The sequence below is a fragment of the Leptopilina boulardi genome, unplaced genomic scaffold, assembly GCF_019393585.1.
Source record: "Leptopilina boulardi isolate dan_hultmark-lab unplaced genomic scaffold, ZJU_Lbou_2.1 LbouV2_273, whole genome shotgun sequence".
Classification (NCBI taxonomy): Eukaryota; Metazoa; Arthropoda; class Insecta; order Hymenoptera; family Figitidae; genus Leptopilina; species Leptopilina boulardi.
This window is the reverse complement of record NW_026137833.1, coordinates 2,917,388-2,940,592: the sequence shown is the minus strand read 5'-3', so window position 1 is coordinate 2,940,592 and position 23,205 is coordinate 2,917,388. Positions and strand designations below refer to the sequence as shown.

General features: G+C 26.2%; 3 protein-coding genes and 1 non-coding gene across 12 annotated transcripts in view; 2 read left to right on the top strand and 2 right to left on the bottom strand.

Annotated features, from left to right (window-relative positions):
* The window catches only part of LOC127281630 (reticulon-1-A), a 66,582-nt gene extending 52,853 nt beyond the window's left edge, over positions 1 to 13,729 (top strand). For 8 of the 9 annotated variants that reach the window (XM_051305438.1, XM_051305435.1, XM_051305437.1 and 5 more), the window contains 4 exons: positions 8,900 to 9,107; positions 10,851 to 11,059; positions 11,164 to 11,269; positions 12,113 to 13,729. In XM_051305438.1, coding sequence (XP_051161395.1) covers positions 8,900 to 9,107; positions 10,851 to 11,059; positions 11,164 to 11,269; positions 12,113 to 12,167 — 578 coding nt within the window. In that variant the 3' untranslated portion in view covers positions 12,168 to 13,729. Of the gene's footprint in view, positions 1 to 2,913; positions 3,102 to 8,899; positions 9,108 to 10,850; positions 11,060 to 11,163; positions 11,270 to 12,112 lie in introns of those variants that run through there. The other variant, XM_051305441.1, reaches the window with a different exon arrangement.
* A 4,517-nt stretch (positions 13,730 to 18,246) lies between these two features.
* Positions 18,247 to 18,365, top strand: LOC127281697 (5S ribosomal RNA). Its single transcript, XR_007843073.1, has one exon. It is a non-coding gene; the product is annotated as a 5S ribosomal RNA (ribosomal RNA).
* Positions 18,366 to 18,659: 294 nt separating this feature from the next.
* Positions 18,660 to 20,646, bottom strand: LOC127281547 (cytochrome c oxidase subunit NDUFA4-like). The gene is made up of 3 exons (XM_051305273.1): positions 20,442 to 20,646; positions 19,441 to 19,587; positions 18,660 to 19,253 (listed from the first exon to the last, which is right to left on the bottom strand). Exons 1-3 carry the CDS (start codon positions 20,490 to 20,492, stop codon positions 19,188 to 19,190), a joined length of 264 nt encoding a protein of 87 aa, XP_051161230.1. The 5' UTR covers positions 20,493 to 20,646; the 3' UTR covers positions 18,660 to 19,187.
* A 284-nt stretch (positions 20,647 to 20,930) lies between these two features.
* On the bottom strand, positions 20,931 to 23,145 carry LOC127281516 (cytochrome c oxidase subunit NDUFA4-like). Its single transcript, XM_051305241.1, has 3 exons — positions 22,947 to 23,145; positions 21,563 to 21,709; positions 20,931 to 21,479 (listed from the first exon to the last, which is right to left on the bottom strand). The coding sequence occupies exons 1-3, from the start codon at positions 22,986 to 22,988 to the stop codon at positions 21,402 to 21,404; spliced, it is 267 nt and encodes an 88-aa protein (XP_051161198.1). The 5' UTR covers positions 22,989 to 23,145; the 3' UTR covers positions 20,931 to 21,401.
* Between the last annotated feature and the right edge of the window lie 60 nt (positions 23,146 to 23,205).

The window sequence follows — 23,205 nt, the reverse complement described above, 5'->3', positions numbered from 1 at the left end:
AACGCGGAATTGTGCCAGTTATGGGTTAAATTTTAATAACTTCTTTTTAGATATTTAAAACGATATTTTATAATAAAATTCGTACTTAAAGAAGTTGCAAAAACAAATTTTGTTTTATTTGAACATTCAAAACTTTTGGCTTATTTTAAATTTAAATATATTACATATATCATACTTATATTGAGAAATTTGACAAATTTTCATTGTTTCCTTTTTTTTATGTATTATTTATTGTGTAATATATTTTTTTTTATAAATATATTTAAAATTTTTTTTAAAGGAATATATTATTAGAACAATATATATGTCCGCATTGCGGCAAATTTTATCATTCCTGTTACTGATAACAGTGGACCCTCACCCCCCAAAGAATTTTCAAAATAAAAGTTTACTTTTTTTCTTGTTTGAAAATAATTTTTCTTTCCTTATTGAGAATAAAAATATTATTTTATGTTATAAATCAAAAGAATAATATATGTGGTTAAGTTATACGAAGTATAATTTACACCTGAGTTTAAAACTATAGGCACTTGATCACAGTTCACAGATCAATCATTACCTCTCATGATTCTACTTGCTTTATGTAACAATTATATATATATATATACATATAGATATATGTATTTTAGGTCATTGGATTTTTCAACCTTGTATAATAACAGCATTCAATAAGAAAAACTTATGTTTTTATTATATGTGACGCGTACTGAAGAAAGGGAACTTTTAATCTAAATAAAACTTATCGTAAACATAACCTAAAATTCGTCCATACATACGGATAATACGAGGGGGAATTTAATAGTTAAAATCGTGTACAGTGGACTACCTGTATTATACACCTCATCTTACCGTTATTACTAAGTATTACACGAGTATTACAGAGTTTTTTGCGTTATTACAACACCATAATAACGAATTATTACACGGTATTACACGTTATTACACGAGTATTACAGGAAAAGTGTACATTTACCTCAGTAAATTCCCCTTCGGAATAATAAGATACTTGAGTATACAAAGAAACTTTATTTAATTAAAATACTCGATTACTTGACTATTATCAAATAAATATTTACTTGAACCAAATAATTTTTTATTTGAACACTGCAAAAATAGGTATCTTTTTAGTATCTTAAAACAAGATGTTAAGATAGAATTCGTTTACATCTAAGAATATGATGTTAATTTTAATATTTAGATCCTTTATTCCTATTATAACATCTTAAAATAAGACACTTTAAATAACTAAAAAGATACTATACCAAAACGTCTTAAAAGTTATACTACCTGGGAGAAACTAATATATGAATAAAAATATCGACAATACTTTCATTTCAAAATTCAAAAAAATTCAGTTCACAAACAACGAGATATCGTTTTTCGATATTTTTTTAATCATAAGAGATAATCACCGAATTACAAATTGATTCTAAAAACCAAAGAATTCAGCAAAAATGTGTTTCTAATCTGTTTTTTGACAATTTTATGTTTTTTAAATAACTCGATCTTTTGGTATTTCGAAATTTTGAAAAATCCGTTCTTTTAATAATTCGTTCTTTTGGTAATTCAAACTTTTGAACTTTTAACAATTCAATATTTTGAAAATTTAATCAAATAAACATTCGAAGTTTTAAAAATCTAATTTTTTTTAATGAAATTCAAACTTTAGGTATATAATACAATAGCCCTTTAAATAAAATAGAACCAAATGACAATTTAGTACCTGAAGTCGGTATTAAATTAATACCTTTCTTTTTACAGTGTTGTTTTTTTATTTGTTTCTCATTTAGAACGGATTTGAACCACTTTTTTTTAGTGTCGGTAAATGTCGGTTACAGGTTTCTTGGCGTAAAACCGGCACTGTATATCTACTTGTGCAGAATTTCATTGTATAGAATTTTCTGGGGCGCATAATTATTCCATATTGTGAATTATTTAGAATTTTTATTTTATGGAATTTTATTAGATAGAATTTAACTTTGTTCGAATTTATATTTTTCCAATTAATGTTTATTAGAATTTAAATTTACCAGAATTTTCATTAAACTAAATCTTCATTTGTCCGAATTTTTAACGAAATAACATTAAATGGAATTCTAAACTAAATAAACAATTACTTGATTTTTTTTTTTTTTTACTAAAAAATGCAATATTTTTATCAGGAAAAAATGTCACTTATATTTCATTTCAGGACTTGAACGATCAATAAGTTTTCGAGAAATTAATTTTTTAATAAAAAACCATAAAAGATTTTCAATTGTTAATAACATTAAAAAAAATATTTTTTTTTTATAAAAATCCTTTGGTATTGTAAATTTTTTTATATAAAACACTATTTAAAAAATCCATATTATAACGAAAAAGAAAATAAAAAGGTTTTGTGTGGCTCCTTTCAAAAATAATGACTCCAGTAATAAAAATTTTTCTCCACAATTTGAAAATTTTATTTATCTTGGAAAATAAAATCGACAGTGGTTCTTTTTCATGTAGACATTCTCATTTATATTTGAATAGATATATATATATATATATATATTTAATAATATATATTGGGACACGTTTTCTGTACGGTGCTGCCACCTTGAATAAGTTTAAATGTCCTTTCTTCGAGATTTCTTCCACGCTTACTACTCTCTGCTGCGGTGTATGTCTGGTCCCTCCAGTTTTTCTTTTCTCTTTTGGCTTCTCTTCGACATACACACACAGCAACAAATATATATATATATATATATATATATATATTCTCTCTCTCTTTCTTTATTCTTCTCAAGTGTGACGCACACCCACGTACTTTTAAATCCACTCGCACCAATACTATTTTATTTGTGCACTCACACATATTTATTTTCTCACGAAAGCTGCCCTCGAGGAAAGTATGTATAGTTGGAGTTGGAGGCACTCTTAAATTCACCAGTCAGGTTAGTCGTGCGTTCCTATACTCCACGAGAGCAACGACAAACTGTATGATCACAATCTCAAATTTATATAGAGAAGCATTTACCTATTGACAAGTTGTTTAGTAATTTTTTCAAAAAAAAAAATCATGGTGCGCCGAAATAATTCACGACATTTTGTCGAAGAACTACCAGAAAGAGGGCCTGGTGAGTTTTCATTGGTTTTTTTTCCCTTTTTTATTGATATACCTTTAAGTTAATGTTTTTTTTTTATACCGTTGTACACGGCAATGCCAATCTTCCATGTGGAACATATGGTTAACGGATGTACACGTGGTGAGCAACAACATTCAAATTGCACATGTATATATAAAATTTCTCTCTCTTTCAATATGAATAATATTTTACAGATTTTTTTGATTTTGATTTATTTAATTTTTTTTTTTTTTTTAAATAAGTTTTTTTAAACCCTACATATGTGAGAATCATTTATGTGATACGTGTACAATGTATATTATGCTAATAGGCCATATATGTAGGTAATGGAATGTAGTTTCGGCAGTTCGATGAAAGTTGATATATGAAGTTATTTATATAGGAATCTTATTTTGTGATACATTATTTGGGATCTAAATGAGAGCAAAATGAGTATTATTAGTAAAAATAAATTAATGATTCCATGATCTGTTATGATAGTGGCGAAGAGGTCATTATATAGATTATGAGCATCTGTTACAACATTTTATGAGAGGGGTTTATTTTTTATTGAGATATGAAGTAATTTTACTTTCCACTGTAAAAAAATAAAAAATATTCAATATGGTTAACATTTTTTTTTTAAAGGTACATGTTAGATTTTTACAGAAATTGATATCCTTTAATTTAGGGAACTAAATTGTTCCAAATGTGCTATTTTCTTATGCTGTATGACCTTATGTGTAATAATAGATTGGTATATCTAATTCTGGAACCATCATCAAAGATGATAATAATAGCAAACGAATTGTCTACAATTAGACATAAATTTTCTTTTAATTTTATATTCAAATTATTTTAAAATTTCGGTAAGATTTTCTTTTTTTTTTTCTTTAAAAACGTTTATCCACGGAAATGCAGACCTCTGGAAAAAAATAATTAATTAACAATTAAATAATAAAAATAATATTATTATTAATATCCCTATCAAAAATTGACGACCGACGCAATACTGGTACCAGTACCGCGCCAGTACTGAACTCTGTCAATTTTTGGTAGGGATTAATATTGTACAATTAATAATATTTTTATTATTTAATGGTTAATTCTTTATTTCTTGAGGTTTGCATTTTCGTGGATAAAACCCCTTAAAAAAGACTTCTATTTTTTAAACATCGTTTTTTATGTAATTATTAATCTATTTGATTTGTTATAAATATTTATTTAAATTAGTTTTTTAAATATTTAGTTTATAAGGTTTAGAAGAAAATAATTTACTAAAGGGTCCTGAGGTGGAACAAAGGTTTTGTATATATCTGTGACCAAAATGTAGACAATACTCAAGTTTGGAGCGAAAGAATATAGAGTGTAATTTTATACGTTTGCGTAACGTTTTTGTGTATTAGTATATCGATCAGAACGAATTGCACACTGTATAAAGAAGGTACTAAAATAGTACCGATTTTAGGTATTAAAATAGAACCAAAAAGCAATTTAGTACCTAAAGTTGGTATTAAATTAATACCTCTAGTTTTACAGTGCATATAGAAAATTTTTGATTCCCAATACTATTTTTCATACTTTATTTTATTCTTTTATTTTCGTCTTTGGAAAAGCATGAATACAAATAGAGGATTTTAAAAGTCTTACATAATTAGATAACATGATGATTAATGAAAAAAAAAGAGTTTCAACTTATACAAGAACTGAGTTTTTTTCTGTGTGATATACTGCGCGCGAACCAAAATAGAATATTGATAGAGAGATCGTGGTTGTATATATATACAAAACAAAAATCAGTATTTATAGGAGGATATTTAACTATACAAGTAAAAACAGAGTAAGACCACATTGAATAATGGATATTATCCACATTTTTCTGGAAAAATAATTAAAAGTTTGTAGAATTAAACTTTACTTAACACGTACCCAATAAAATATAGGAGATAATGTCTAAAATTAATTTGTTGGAATTTTTATTCCATAGAATTTCATTGGATAGAATTTTCTTTTAGTTGAATTTATATTTGTTCGAATTATTTTTTTTTTTGACAAAATTTGCATTAAATCAATTTTCTATATTAAAGAATTTTTATTTCTTTGAATAAACGGTCAGAAATATTTAGGAATGAATTTTAAAATAAACCAATCAAAATTTTCTGGATAATTTTTTATTCGTTAATTGTAAAATTTAAGTTCAAAAGTTGCTTACGATGGTAATAAAAAAAAAAATTATTACTAATAAAATAACTAATTTTTAGTGGAAAAATAACTGAAAAAATGTCCAATTTGACTAATTGAATTAGTTACTAGAAATTTTGATTATTTTAACATAATCTAAAAGAGAAATTAAATTAAAATATTATTAAAAATATTACTATTTGAATCGGTAACTGTCTTTTTGCTATCAGATAATTTAGTTTTAACTAATTCAAATTTAAAGAGTATAGGTATAATAACGTCCTAACCTAAAAACAAATTTGAGCGCAAAATTCAAGTTATTTCATTGGTCGAATTAAAAAAAAATCAAGCAGACAACATTCTATACGATCAGAGTTGCCAATTTCCACGTATAGATTAAAAATTTTTGCTTGTCCCACTGTTAAATGTTCCACTGAATACTATATGACCAATCATATATAAGAAAATATTTTATTTACAATTTTTAAACTTTTTTAAACTTCACAGAAAATTAAAAGGCATTAAAATAAGCTGCCACGTTTATTATTTTAATCCAATTTTGCTTATTTTAATCCACTTTTGGTATTAAAATAAACAAAATTGGATTAAAATAATGAGCGTTGCAGCTTATTTTAATACCTTATAATTTTCTGTGTTTACTTTCTATTTCGATTTACTTTAAAGCTTATAGTTATTTTCATATACGGTTTCGAAAAAGAAAGTTTTCGAAATTTTATATGATTATTATTCGGTCTGAATATGTCAATTTGAATATATTTTTTTTATAGAGGAGGAGAATTTTAATGAATTAAGAAAGATGATTAAAATTAGAAAAAAGTGAATGTTTTTTTTTTTTTTTTTTTTGGATAGTGATTAATAAAGGTTGACTGATATTTCGTATTTTAAATATATATACTTGTTAAAAGTGAATATATTTAAATTTAAAAGTGAGAAATAATAGACTATCATTAGATACATGGAAAAAGCATTTTAAAACAAGTTTTGTAACAAATACAGGTTATTGACAGTAAAAGCGTTTGAAATTTAATGGTATAGAAGATGTTTTCTTGTATAGAAAGAGAAAGAGCTAGATGCACTTGAGGAGTGTCCCATTGCCTCTTGCAATGTGCAAGGATGATGGCTGGCCTTGTCTCTTTCGTAGTTCAGTGTTAACTCTCACTTACTGAACAAATACAAAACCATAGTTGAAAATATTTAAAAACTAAATTTAACAATGAGGTTCATTCAAAAGTGTTTTTTTTCTATTTTAATATTTTTTTTTTTTGTCGTGTTTACAAAAGATGCTGAAATATTTGAAATAAAGGAATTATTTTTTCTTTCATATATTGACCCTTATGAAAAAAAATAAAACCTAATTTTTGTTAAAATAAACCAAATGTTTATTTAGATCAAATAAATATTTATTTGAATCAAACGTTTGAAATATAAATAAAAAATTGTGTTAATATAATAAAATGGTGTATTTGGTTGAAACAAAATATTTCTCTGAGATTAAATAAAATTTATTGCAAATTAAAAAATACCTATACAGAGACATGAATTTGTATTCTCTAAAAGTTATTCGTGAATCAAAATTTGTTTTACGTAATAAAATTAAAACTTTTCAAATTATCAGACTTTTAATAATGAAATTAGCATTTTAATACACTGGAAATTTTCCTCGAACTAATTATATTTAAAATTCTAATATATATATTTTTTTATTCTTAAAATAATAATAATAAAAATTTTAATAATTATTGAAGAATTTTACAAGTCACAATTTACACACATTAGGCTTCTGAATTAACAGTGAAAAGATTACATTCGAAACGTTAAAAATTTATACAATCATTTGATAAAGATAATTAATTTATAACAGAACTTATCTTATTTGTTTTACATTTTTATTTTTGTAATTTGATTTCTTGTAAAAGATTTGAAATATTTTTTTTTTTTCACAAAAATAAGAAATGAAAAAATATTTTAATTTTTGTAATCTAAAATAAAATAGTAATGAAATTTTCTAAAATTTTTATTCAAAAATAAATCCTCAATATTAAAAATGAATAATATTTGTTATATTTTGGTTGCAAATGTAATTAATTTTTTTTTTACATTCATGATAAATGAGAAAATATATTTTGTGATTATTAATAGATTCACTATATACTAGTGTAAAAAAAAATGGTGAATGATAATTGAGATTTAAAATTTTCGCTGATGTTTTGATAGAAAAAAGTTTATTAAATTCTTTTGTCAGAAATTTAATTCTGACGTTGCGTTTTCGCGACAAGTATATATACAAAGATAAAGCAGGTCTCAAGTCATATTATCATTAAGTCAAAAATAACTAATATCATTATGCTCATTTTTATTTTCACGGGAATATGATAAATTTATCCTTAAAATATATTTATTTTTTTTTAATTTTTGTTTGCAAATTTTAAAAATTAAATATGTAATTTTTAAAAAATTTTGACTCTAGAATGAATATTATTATGCATATATACAGAATACAACTGTGATTTATGTATCTAATTATAATTCACTGAATGCTTTTTATCAGAGAATTATTCGAATAAAATTTCAATAAAGGGACATCTACGAGTAAATTAAATTAATTTTGGATGATTTCCATATCAACTGATTATTAATTATAATATATAATAAAATATATGGTAATATACAATTAATTTTATTTTATTAATTATTATTACTATTATTATTTATTTTAATTATTTTTAATTATTAATTTTTGTCAACATTTACGAAATAATAATTAAAAATGTTTCATTGAAGAATTTTTTTTTAAATTAAAAATATAATAATCGATTGCAATATATATATATATATATATATATATATATATATATATATATATATATATATATATTTCTGCTTTACATACGTGTATACCGGAAGTGAAATGGTAGTCTGATCTACCTTCGTTTCCTACACTGCCATGCGCACTTTGTAAACAGGTATCGTTCTCATTGAATGATGTCATCTAGAAATGCATATACATATATGATTGTATATTTATAAAAAAGGATGATATTAGTGATCATCAAAGATTCCAAATATAGAGGAATTTATATATATATATTTTTTAACGCGTAGTTATACAATATTGTACGTGGGAAGTGTCTGACTAACCAATTATTTACCATTAGTATAGCAATAATTGATTGAATTTTTTCCATTAATTTTCATCTCTAAAAATTATTTTTTTTTTTTATAAATTTCTTTCGATGAAAATATTTTTCAAATTTTCGTATGAATAATAATTTTTGCAACATTTATAAATAAATAAATAAAATAAATTTTTTTTACATTTTACAATTGCAATAATAGTTCCGGGTCTTAGAGAAACTAAATACGGCACTGCTTTCGCCATTTTGGATCCACCATTTTGATTATTGAACTCTAATTCACTTTTGATATTTTTTCACTCTAAAAAATGATTTTTTTTTTCTATTACAAATTTGTTGTATGTTTATATTTAACCTCTATGGTAAAATAATTTTTTCGTTATTTGTTTAAGCAAAATTTTTGTCTTTTTAATAGAGTATAAAAAAGATGAAGCTGATTCTATAATGAAGCAATTATTTATTTTGATTTTTTAGTGGCTGCTCTTATTTATTGGCGTGATCCCAAAAAGTCTGGAATCGTCTTTGGTGCAATTCTAGGAGTGCTTCTATCGCTGGCCTACTTCAGTTTGATCAGCGTCCTCGCATATACATCACTTCTCACTCTCACTGGCACTGTAGCTTTCCGTATTTACAAAGCTGTGATGCAGGCAGTCCAAAAAACATCAGACGGACATCCCTTTAAGTAAGTTGTATATTTTATTTTATATTTCATTTTTCAAATTTTAGAAATATGAATCAATATGTTTTAGCCAAAATTCGATCAACCATTTTTAATTTTTCAAATCTAAGTGCAAATTCATAATTAGTGTTTGGAAAAACCCCTAGATGCCAAGTTTTAAAAAAATCTAGCGATTTCTTAAAATTTTATCCGCCATTTTCAATTTTTGAAAACTAAGTGCAGATTCATAATCAGCGGTTAAAAAAAAACCCTAGATATCACGGAGAGAAATTTACAGTGATGGCGACTGTCGCGCCATTTCTGGTGACTATACCGTTTAGTAGATAACTAAACTAATTAAATTACTGAACTAATTTAACAGTCGGATTTACTAAACAGCCGTTTTGTAGCTGTGACATATTAACTGTAGAGTAGTGCCAACTGTTAAAACTGTCAAAAAGTTAAAATGGCCGCCTTTGTTGTGAATATGCTAAACATAACCTACTCTACGTGATTAAAATGATTTAAATTTACTGTTTCTTGTAAAAATAAATAATAAAGCTCAGTTAAATCTACTAAACAGTATCGTCCATTTTGGACGGACTAAACAGTCAGTTAAATGAACGATACTGTTTAGTAAAAAAATTTACACGATTATCGATAGAAAAAAATTTACCGACATAAACGAAATGTAGAAATCTGATTGGTTGTCCGCAATCTGGTTAATTGTGGACAACAAATCAGATTTGTGCATTTTTATTCTGTCGGTAAATTTTTTTGTGTGACAGAACTAAATGATATATATATATTGTTTTAAATTTACTAATAGAATAAACTTATCTTTGAATTTTTCCTCATAACTGGAAGAGCCCCAGTTAGACAATAAATCTTCTATATTCATGAGTTATCTATTTTGAATATAATCAACTCACTTGTGTCAAAGTGTCGCAAACAATATAAGTGTCCGCCATTTTCATAACATAAAAACTGGTAAGAAGTGGGGAGACTGAGCAGTCGCATTTAATCAAGGGGTAGTGTTGTCAAAAGAACCGTTTAGTAAATTCAACTACAAGGAACTAAACGCTGTTTAGTAACAGCGAATGCCAGTAAAATTATCCTAACAATATTTTTGCCTACTAAACGCGTTTTGTAGCCACCACTGTACCTCTTCTCTCCGTGTACCAATTTTTTAAAAAAATCTAGTAATTTTGGAAAATTTCGTACGCCATTTTGGATTTTTGAAAACTTTCTGCAAATTTATTATCAGCGTTCCAAAAAACTTCTAGAAACCAAGTCTTAGGAAAATCAAGAGATTTCCTAAAATTCCGTTCGCCATATTGCATCCGCCATTTTGAATTTTTGAAAACTTTTTACAGATTCATTATCTGTGTCCCAAAAAATCCCTAGATATCAAAATTTAAGAAAATCTAGCGATTTTTTAATCAAGTATCAAATTTCATTCTAATTTATTTCAATATTCGTTTAAAAATGAATTTTTTTTCTTAAAAATGACCAATTTCATAAATTTTTTTTTATTAAGTTTGACGTCACGTTATCGACATCACGATAGAATAAATACCTATACTAGTACCAACCATTTAATAAAAATGGCTATTGATAATGGCGCTAAATTTAAAAATGGTACAACTAAAAATATAGAAAATGAAAAATTAAAATTAATATATTAAATAAATTTTTTATATTTTTAGAAATTTTGTTACTGTCATTTCTGATTTATTAACAAATTTTTTACTTTTTTTTTTCTAGGAACATTTTAGATTTGGATTTAAAATTACCAGCTGAAAGGGTACATGAAGTTGCTGACGTTGCAGTTGCAAATGCAAATGCCGCCGTTAGTGAACTTCGCAGGCTGTTTTTGGTTGAAGATTTGGTCGACACACTCAAATTTGGTGGTGTTTTATGGTGTTTAACTTATCTTGGATCATGGTTCAATGGAATGACTCTCGTAATTATTGGTACGTTTTATAGAAAATATTATTTCAAATATAAAAAAATTATGTCTTTCAAAAAAAAAAAAATTTAATATTTAATTCATGTTTGTTTATTTTCTATTTTACAGGAGTTGTGGCTTTGTTTACACTACCAAAAGTGTACGAAACGAATAAAGCACAAATTGACCAAAATTTAGCTTTAGTTCAAACAAAGATTAACGACATTACAACCAAGTAAGATCATTGTTTATATTTTTTAGTTTCTACATTGTAGTTAATTTTCAAAAAAAAATTTGTTGTTTTTCAAGACACACGTTTGTTTTAGATCGCAAAAAAGTAGACACTTTTTTTACTCATTTTTATTGTAAATTTAAAAAAACTTTTTACATTTAAAAATATAATATTTTAACTAGAGGGAACAAATTTTTGTTTTGCTTTTTTAAAAAATAAAAAAAAAAAAAAAATTACAAATTTTACACTCTGACTTTGTCACCCTCTGGAAACAATAAATAATAAAAAAGAAAAACAAAAATTCTTCCCTCCAGTTAAAATATTATATTTTTAAATGTAAAAAGTTTTTTTAAATTTACAATAAAAATGAGTGATAAAAAAAATAGTAAAGAAGTGTCTATTTTTTGCGTTCTAAAACGGACTAACTATTAACTATTCAATTTACATTTAAATTTGAAAAAAAAATTGAAATTAATTTGTGACGCGATATGCAGAAAGGGACCTAAGAAGCAAAAAATTGTAGGTTATGTTTCAAAATTTTTAACTGAAAATACATAAAGTGGATCAACTCTTAATAAAAAGTATTTGATTTCTAAATCTTCATTACATAAAAAATATTCAATAAAAACTGATTTTTATCGTACATAATTAAAAAGGAACTTTCAATCAAAGTAAAATTGTTCGTAAACATAACCTATAAATTTGTTTGCTTCTTAGGTCCCTTTCTTCAAAACGCGTCACATTTAAATGACCTTTCTACTCGTCAAATGAGGATTTGGATAAAAATACTACAAATTAAATCGATATATCTAATTTTAATTTTTCCCTATGAATTCTTTATTGTAGAGTAAAGGCCGCTATTCCTCTGGGCAAGAAGGCTGAGCCTACGAAGGAGGAATAAGTAACGCTTATTTAAAATTAAAAAAAAAAGAAAAAAAAAAAAAAAATACAAGAGTCGACAGTGAAGAGAGGGATGAAGAGCATGAAAGTGTTTCTAGAGAGAGAAAAAGATGGCTTTTTTAGCAGCGAATTAAGAATGTCGCTGAGAGTGCGTTTGAAGAAGGCAACGAATACGAGACATCGCGGTTGGTTTCGGCGAGCAGTTTTTAAACCGAATGAAAGAATAAAACATAAAAACCCAGCGAAAAAAATTTTCACAAACAGGTAACAAAATATATGTATAACAATCCAAGAAAAAAAAACTCTTTAAACTCATCGTATGAACATTTTTAATTGCGAGGACATCGACTCAAGTGAGAGAATTAAGATCCAATTTATTGATCAAATATCTAATATTTGCAAAATAATAAATATGTCTTAAGTAAGAAATAAACGGAAAAAAATCAGTAAAAATGTAGCGTACAATTAAACAAAAAAAAGAACCGCTTGCCAACAAGCAACGGTAAAATATTTGTAGTGAACTTGTAAGAGTCTGCAATGGAGCGAAACTCCTCCCATTTGTTTGTGCGGTTTAAATGAGAAGAAGAAATGATTTTGTTATTATTAATTCAAAATCGTTTCTTTTGAGAAAAATTCATTCCTTCTCCAGCATCCTCCTTTCGACGATACTCAAATCCTCGATCGAAAAAAGGCATATTTAAGGTATATTAAACAAATGACCATTAAGCGCCCTATATCAATAAAACAAAAAAAAAAAATCATCAATTCTCAATTAGCGATATTTCACATAAATAACAATTCCATTATTCATCCCCTTTTTTTAAATGTAGGACGCCGAGGTGTTCCGTTTTGTGGCCAACGCAAGAAAAAAAATGTCGGATAGTCAGAAAAGATTTAAAAAAAAATAAATAAATAAAAGAGTGAGATACACATTAGTTGAGAAAAATTTTTAAACGGAACACGATAGGGAGTAAGCGCTTGACGGAGGTTGTTTCTTTTTTATTGTTAGGTCTTAAGATGTCGTCTAATGTCCAGCGGTCCCTCGTGTTTTAGTTGTTAACTTAAATAGATATTTAATATGATGAAAGAAAAGAATTAAAAAAAAAATACAAAAAATACAAAAAAAAAAAATAAAAAATAAAGCGAATATACAAACGAAAAAATTGTCGTATATGTCTCTTAAAAATGATGTTGATTGCGAAATATTGCTATTATATTCTATAATAATAATTATTGCAATTATACATCTATGATAAATTATTATTATTATTAATTATTATTATATATAATAAAAAAAACAAAGCGACGTCGAATTATACATAGAAATTTAATCGGTAAATATGAAAGTTGAGTCGTAAATGAGAAAATATACGATGAAGATGCAACTTTATATTATATTGTAACCTAAATATCTAAACTATTATTACCAAATCACGTGTTTTTATCGAGACGGTGGTAAAATGTTAAGAAATCAGAAAAAAATTGTAATACCGCTTCTTGACGTTTTCATTATTGCATCTGCATTCGCACGATTTATTTATAAATAAATGACATTAAGAACAATTTATCGTTTTCTTTTTTGTCAAACCTTATATATTTGTAATATGGATGAGTTTTTCCGAAATCGATGCTTTCCATTGATCTCAAGAAGAATAAAAAATGTTGCCGGGTTTTCGAGTAATTAAAAAAATAGTACATAGAAATAAAATCGAACGTCGATAGTTCGTATTTATCGTCTCGTTGGTTTCGTTCTTAGGCCAGGGCGTTAACAAAAAATTAATGATTAGACGCTGACCCGGGCATAATTTTTAACATATTATTTGTACATTTTTCTATGAAATTTAATACGAAAAATATTATAAATATGTAAGATGTTAATTTACCATATCTTTATTAAACAAATGAAATAAAAATTATTGTTTTTACAATTAAAATTTTTAATTTGGAAAACTTTACAGAGTATTATCAGAAATTGAATTAATAATTGATAATTTAAAAAATTAATAATTATTTTAGTTTAAAAAAGTAAAATTCAATTTCCGATAATATTCTGTAAAGTTTTAATTATGAAAACGATAATTTTTATTTCATTTGTTTAATAAAGATATGGGTAATTAATTTATAACACATTTATAATATTTTTCATGTTATAGAAATGTTAAATTTTCATAGAAAAATTTATGAATAATATGTTAAAAATTGTGCTCAAGTCAGCGGCTACTTATTAATTTTTTGTTAACGCCCTGGCCCACGAATAAAACCAGCGAGACGATAAATAAAAATTATCGACGTTCGATTTTATTTCCATGCATGCTCGCACTATTTTTTTTAATTACTCGAAAACCCGGCAACATTTTTTTTATTGTTCTTTAGGATCAATGGAAAGAAAAGTCTCCATGTTTATTTGTGTTGGAGATGTCTCCATTTTTAACCTTTAAACTGTTAAGTGCTAAAAAAATTACTTTTAGCGCTTTTCCCGGTCTCTCAGACCTCTATTCTTTTTTAAAAAATTTTTTTCTAGTTATTTTCAATTATGTAATGACAAACGTTGTATATATTCTTTAATTTTTTTTTTACATTGAAAAATCTATTTCATTATTTTATTTATATATATATATATATATATATATATATATATATATATATATATATATATAATTAAAGTATTTAGATGCTTATAAAATCACAGGATGAATTGGGGTTAGAAGTTCACGTCACTAACCCAAATGAGACCTGCACTTAAGCTGTCGCTGTGCTGTCGCTTAAGATATTTTTAAATATTTTAAAAAATAGTTGAAGTTACGAAAAATTGATTAAATTTTGTTTTTCAATTTTTTAAATTAAAATTAATCTTTATTAATTTTTTTTTAATGATCATTAAATTTACTACAAAATCTACGCCAATTTTCCTTCGTTTAATGTATTTTTATAATAAAATTGTAATATTTTTTTCTTTTACAAGGAAAGTGGAAAATCTGCAAAACCCTTGGTATCCAAGGCCAAAACCTGGAGCCCGATGCTCTAAGATTATGTGGAATGGCCGTTCTTGTTCTGGTCGACATACTAAAAACCACACCCTTTGGCTGAACTAATCCTGACATTGCGGAAATGCCGTCAAGCTTTAAACTTCGTAGGTGAAGTTCCCTTGGGATCTCGCTTTCGCGACCCATGCCGTTTTTTCCGACTTGTATATTCTTCGTTCTTGCGAGAATCATCTTAGACTCCTCAAGGGCCGTCCTGAGGACTCCGCATCCTCCACTGCCTGCGATATAGCTAACGCTGTGCTACAGCCAAAAACCCTTTTTATCGGACCTACTAGAGGTTGTAGATAACAAAAAATTTCCCTAACACACCCAAATTTTGATTTTACAGCCAAAAAACCGTTTTCACGTATATTTATGACTAAAACCCTTGTAACTTTTTTATTTTTGCACCGATTTAAAAGTTTTTTTTTTCATTTTAAAGCTAAAAAACAGGGTTTTTCAATCGTCTTATCGCCATACTTTTCTCTACGTAGGAAGCAGCTTGGGCTTTTCCTGCATTTTGCAAACTTATAATCGACTTTACCGCACTTGAAGCACGTAGTCCTTTTGTTGGCTGCCATACAAACTCTTCCTATGTGGCCGTACGCCAGGCACTGGTGGCACTAAACAACAATCACCCTTCTTTTTTACTGGACAACATAATATAAAGCCAATCCTTATGTGATTCAATTTCTCCAGCCTGTCCGCTTCCTCTGGATTGGTGACTACAACCGCGAGTTTCATTCCTCGTTGGTTGGGTCCTAGGACCGTCACTTACCTGCTTTCTGGAGTACTTCCGCCAACGCCAGTTGGACCTCTTCATAGAAGCCTCGGTAAGGCAATCCAGATGGCAAATCTTCAGTGTAACCTTGTGATCCACCTTCCACATGCTTTCAACCGGCTTTAGTGACCTCAGCAGTGAGTGCCTTCTTATTGCAGTCTTCTCCAATTTTGATCAGAAGATCTCCCCTTTCTTGTATAGGCAAGGTTGGTTTCCATTGTCCCTACTGGACCAAATCTCCATTTATCACAATTCTTATCAACTACCGCAACCTGCTCTAGTAAAAATTTAGTAACTTTATGGAAAACCAGACGCATTACTTTGCCTCAAAATCCATTACATTGAATTGTCAAAGTATCGGATTTCATTTCATCGACTCTCCAAAGCACCGACTTTTTAATACATCACCTTATCAAAATATTGACTTGACAAAACATCGACTCGTCAAATTATCGTCTTTCCAATTCATCGACACCAGAAAATATCTCCCAACCTGAACATCGACTTTCTAATGCATTATCGTACCAAAACAATGAATTGTCAAAATAATTTATTTTCCAATTCACTGGTTTTCCAAAACGTCGATTTTTCAAAACATTGTCTTTCCAATGCATCAATTCTCCAAAAACGTCGACTCGCCAAAGCATCAACTTTTCAATACACAGTTTTACCAAAATATTGAAGCCCCAAAGCATCACCTCTCCACAACGTCGACAAGCCACTGCATCGAATTGTTATTGCATCGATATTTTTTTTCAATCGAATTTCCTCTCTATGCTTTTAGTCGGTAGAGTAAATTTAAATTGTGAGAGAAATTTAAAATTACATGTAAATTCAAATTTCCCGCACAATTTAAATTTACTTTACCGACTAAAAGCATAGAGAGGAAACTCGCTTGAAAAAAATATATAGATGCATATTAGGCTCTGTCACTTATGACGTCAGAAGCCTGAAGGGACAACAAACAGACGACACAATGTTATTCACTGTAAAAAATCTTTTTGGAGATTGTAGGTACATTCACAATTTGTATTCGTGTTAAAATTTGTAAAATTACTATATTCAATAAGGTTATGTTACTACATTAAAAAAAGCACTTTTTCATTTTCTTGTAAATTTACTACTTTCAAAGTGGGTAATAGGTGAAACATAATTAGTTGTTGCATCCGTCACCTATTACCCACTTTGAAAGTAGTAAATTTACAGGAAATTGTAAAAGTGCTTTTTTTAATGTAGTAACATAACCTTATTGAATATCGTAATTTTACAAATTTTAACACAAATACAAATTGTGAATGTAGAATCTCCAAAAAGTTTTTTTACAGTGCAGTAAAAGATTTCAAGTTAGTAAACAAACACCCCTAACCTCAAAATTTATATTTTATCCCGAATTCAGAGAATCTATCAATGCAATTGAAAATATATGAATAAAATTGATGAAAGTGGAAACAAATTTTCTTCCCCATAAAAATAACATTGTGTCGTCTGTTTGTTGTACCTCCAGGCGTCTGACGTCATATCTTGAACTCGAAATATTTCGATGAACTGACAGCCAAATTAGCTTGTCGACGCCATTGGAGAGGAGATTCGATGTTTTGGCAAATCGGTGTATTGAAAAGTTCATGCTTTGACGAGTCGATGTTTTGATAAGGTGGTGTAATAAAAAGTCGGTGCTTTTGAGAGTCGATGTAATGAAACTCAATGTTTTGACAATTCGATGTAATGGATTTTGAGGCTCTTTTAAAAGAAACAAAAGCGTTTGCATGAGTCTTCCGATAGTTCCGAGGGTGGATAAAGGGCTCCCAAGAGGGGTTGACGGGTTTTAGTGGGTCGGGGCTGGCAGTAGTTCGCCAGTTAAGTAATATACTAAAATTATTACAAAATAAATTATAAAAATTTGGAATTGATAATCATATCATTAATATTAATAAAAATCTAAAACAAGGTCTCTTTTAAAATTTAATTAAAAGTCTAGTCTGCTCAATGAAAATTTTTAAATAGCTGCAATATTTTAATTGTACAAAGGTAGCATAATAAAAAGTTTTTTTAATTGGAAAATTGAATGAAAGATTGAATAAAATATTAACTTTATTAAAATTAATATAATTGAATTTTATATTTAAGTAAAAAATCTTAGAATTGTTTTCCTTCTTTTTTTTACCAACCCCACATAAACTTGGCATGCGCACGGCATGCGGAAGCCATTTTTAGGTTATGTTAGAATAAACTTGCCTGAGAGTTAACTATTTGGACAATTTGTAAAACCTATAATTTCAGCCAACGCTCATTTCACTGTGAATTCACTGGTTCTCGTCCGATCACCAAAGTTAAGCACAATTGAGCGCGGTTAGTACTTGGATGGGTGACCGCTTGGGAATACCGCGTAGTGTTGGCTTTCTTTTTTTTTTTTAATTTAAAAAATTTTTTATTTTACAAAACTTAGTTTACTTATTTTGTTTATTGATAAGAGATTGGAGTTAATTTTTGTTTATTAGAATGATTTCTTTAATTAACTCTTATTATTTTTGAAAAAAATGTAAATAAATGATAAATTTTTTTGAAAAATAATTTTCTGTTAACTTTTAATTTTTAACAATCTAGTTAAAATTCAATATTTTTACTTGTTTAGTTCAATAATGTTATAGGTAATAAAAATATCGTTTCTTAACGATGTAAAAAATTCGACAACTTGATAGTAGAAATTTTTATTAACGTACAAATATGTAAAGTTCCAGGTGTGTATAAATGGAATTTAAATATTTTTTATCAAAAATTTAAATGCTATAAAATATAAAAAATTCTTTTGAAAAATGTAGAAAAAAGTGTCGGAATGATTAAAAATGTTCTTTTGGGTTTTTGTAAATGTTATATAAATTTAAGAACTCTCTAAATTTGAATCAGCGATAAGTATACCACTGTTACCAATTAGCGTGTATACACTGAAAAATCAGGGAATTTTCACTAATTTATCAGTGCATATACGCTGATTGGAATCAGTGGTATACTTATTACATTGTATTATTTTTCATATTTCTCTGCTTGAATCCTTATACGATGAACAAAGTTCATAAAAAAATTGATGTATTTTTTAATTATAATATCGATCCATATTGACTATATATGGTTCCATAAGATTCAAATTCAAAAAATGCTAACTCTATAAGTATAATATGATAGCAATTTTTGTGTTTATCAATGTTGACCAGTTCTGAATTTTTTAATCCCAAATGCTCTTGAGCCTTGGAGGTTCTTTCCAGCCTCTAGCACCAACAGGATCCAAAAACTAGAAATTTTAAATTAAATGAGACGTAAAATTACAAAAGAAAAAAATTAACAAATTTAAGGGGATATATTCTAATTTAAAATTATAGAAAAGGATTTTTGAGAATTTTTTTTTTTTTAATGTACACATAGTATTTCAAGAAGTTCTGATATAGAGATGATAAATTTTGCAAATGTACAATTATTACCTGGTATCTCTTGTTCTCGTATTTTTGCCAGGGTTCAGGATTAGTTTTCAAATTCCATGAGACATCAGGATTTTTTAAAGCACATCTTGTCATGTAACCAACAACAGCTGTTGCTCCCACACCGAGGCAAAAGTAAAGAGGAATCAGCTAACAAAGAATTTTTTTTTTTTACTTTTTAGAGGTCCTGTTTTTATTATATTACTAAATTCATTTTTTTTAATCAATTCAATTTAATTACTTGTCAGTTTGGGAATAGTTATGTGACGAAATATTTATAATTTTTCTAATATTATACCTAAGATCTAAAATTTTGAACAGTCTTTAATTTATGCACTTACTACAAGAAAAAAGAACTAAAGTGTTGTTTTTAAAAATGTATTTATTTAAAGAAATGAAAGAAAAATAGTCCTGAGATGATTAGTTAAATAAAAAAAATATTCTTATCTTATTAATTCTTATTTTATTTCAAAAAAAATTTTTAATACATTTTAAAATATTTTTTATCCGAAGAATATAAAAATTTAAAAATATAGTTAAAAGAAACTATAATTGAGATAAATAAAAAAAAGATTAACGATCATCAATTTATATTAAAACTATCATTGTCCTAGCAACAGTTATTTTTTTAACAAGATAATGATAACCATGTATATCTAAAAATAGATTCAAGTATAGAAAGTTTGTAACGCAAAGATATGATCAGAATTATTAAAAATATGTTTCCATATAACATGAATTCTTTATTTACATATTGAAAAATTTGAACGTGAATGCACTTTATATAAATAATTTAATTAATCAATTAATTTACCAAATATATAACTATTAATATGACCTTGAATTTATTTTTAATAAAATTACATATGCTTTGCTTTAGACGATTCGTAAAAATTTATCACAAAATGGAGCGTCACTATATTTTGGAGGTGAAGACAGATAAAAAAAAAGAAACTAAAATCTGTTAATCAAATGAAAAAATAATTTAAGTCTTAATTACTTACAGATGGATGTTTTTTTAAACTCTTCGCAGTTAATCCTAGCATAGGAGGCATTTTCAGTTTTTTTTTTTTTAATACAAAAAATCTCTGTTACACTAAATAAGCGAGCAAGCCGGTGCTGCCTGCAAAAAGTGTAAACAGAAAAATTTCGCTAAAATTTGCGAAAAACAGAGTCGACGACCGATATTATTATGCGCATTTGACGACTGCGCAGCTAAAAAGGTCAGCCTAAACAATACTTATGCTTTGTTCACAGTGCGCAATATTCAAAATTTTTAACTATTAAATTGAAAAAAAAAATGTTATCTTTTCAAAATTATTTTGTATAAAAACAAATAAGATAAATAACGCACTTTTCTTGATGGATAAAATATTTGCTTAAAATTTAATTTGATAAAATTTTTATAAATGATTAATATTTATTAGTTATTTTTATATGCGAGGAATAAGGAAATTTTTTTAAGAAAACATTTTTATTATTCTTATGAATGCATTCCTTTTTATAAGCATAATATCAACAATTACATACATACATTAATTATTACACCAGGTTAATAATAATAGTAATAAATTATATATATTAATATATCTCGTTATTAAATTTAAATATAATTCAATATCCTTAAAACCTAGAATATATAATATTCTTAAAATAAAAAATTTAAATTCAATAAATATTCTTAAATTAACCCATTATTGCACATGTTTACACATACAGAAAAACCCGTAAACTGAAATTAAGAATATATTATTCTTATTTTAAGAATAATATTTACTGAATTTAAGTATATATATTCTTATTTTAAGAATAGTATATACTGAATTTTTCCTCAGTGCTATATACGTATTGGCATAAACAGGTTAAGAAATATTCTCAATTTAAGAATTTTATTGCTATTTTTAAAAAATACTTTTATTTTAAGAAAATATTTTATTAAACCTTAAAGTTTTAGAATATTAAACCTAAAAGTACAATTCCCAAATGGTACCGGGCCTTTGAGGAGCATCTGTCCAGCCTCTAGCACCAGCAGGATCCAGTAGCTATGTAAAAATTATAAAAAAAAAAATGTAAAAAAATATTTTAATGATCAAAATTTAATTGCGAAAATAGACACAATTATAACCTTGTATCTCTTATTTTTATATTCTTGCCAGGGTTCTGGATTTTTTTTCAAATTCCATGAGATATCAGGATTCTTTATAGCACATCTCACAAGGGAGGCAATGGCGGTTAATATTCCAAAACTGAGGCAACCGTGAAGAGGAATCAACTACAAAAAAAAAAAAAATAAATTATTTTTATATCATTTAATTTGTCCTCCTATTTAAATTTAAAAATTCTAAATTTAAGAATATCTTCTTGGCGCCTATTTAAGAATATTTTCCAATGCATTTTATTCTCACAGTTAGAATATATAATAGTCTTAAAACAAGAAATAATTCTTAAATTAAGAACTATTTCTTATTTCAAAAAGTATTTCTTATTTTAAAAAGTAATTCTTATTTAAAAAAGAATTTCTTATTTTAAAAAGTAATTCTTATTTTAAGAGTATTATATTCTAACTCTATAAGAATAAAATGCATGAGAAATATTTTTGAATAGACGCCAAGAAAAAACTCTTAAATTTTAAATTACTAAAGATGGTATATTCTTACAACCTAAAGTACATATACCTTTACTCTGAAAAAACGAAACTCTAAATTTAAGAATATCTTCTTTGTTCCTATTTAAGAATATTTACTATCTATTTTATTATTCTTACAATTGGAATATAATAGTTTTAAAGTAAGAAATAATTATTAAATTAAAAAATATTCTTCTCTTAAGAATATTATTATTTTAAATTTATTATATATTCTAACTGTAAGAATAAAATTCATGGTAAATATTCTATAGGCGCCAAAAAGATATTCTTAAATTTAGAATTTCGTTTTGTTGGTGTACAGTTAGAATATCTTAAATATTATTCTCATTTTAAGAATATTATATTCTTCAACTGTAGAATAAATAATTTAAAATAAAAACATTAGAGTAAAAATATATTGTTAAAATATGAAATAACTTTTATATTCAGAATTATTATTCTTATTTTAGAAATATTATTATTAGGGGCCCCTTATTATTATTATTATTTATTATATTATTATTCCCTTTTTAAGGACATTATGTTCGAACTATAAGAGTAAAAAAAAGAATATAATACATTTATTTTTTAAGAAGAGTCAAGAAAAATTATTAGTTTTACATAATAATTATTTGCAATGCAATTTCCAAATTATAAAATTTATATTTTATTTAAAATGTACTAGGTACATGAAACGCACAATTAGAATAAAAAAAAAAAATTCTTTTTAAATTATGAAATTTTTAGAAAAACAATTTTTTGATATAAACAATTTTATAAATTTCGTTTTTATTTTATTTTACAAATTTCAAAAACTATATGTATATAATAATGAAATAATACGATTTTGAAAACAAAAAATTTTTTTTACGCATTTACTCACGTAATAATGTTTTTTAAGTGACTTAATAGTCATCCCTTGCATTTTGATTGATAAATTGTATTTTGTGAATAAAACTTTATAAAATTGCGTTAATTCAGTAAAAATAGACAAATTTTATAATGAAAAAAACTTTTTTTGAAAATTAGAAATGAATTTTTCACGAAACGTAGTTAAACGCAACGAGTAAACACTGTGCGCAATAAACATAAATGCATAACAAAGATCTACACTGATCTACCTTAACCTTATATATGTTTAT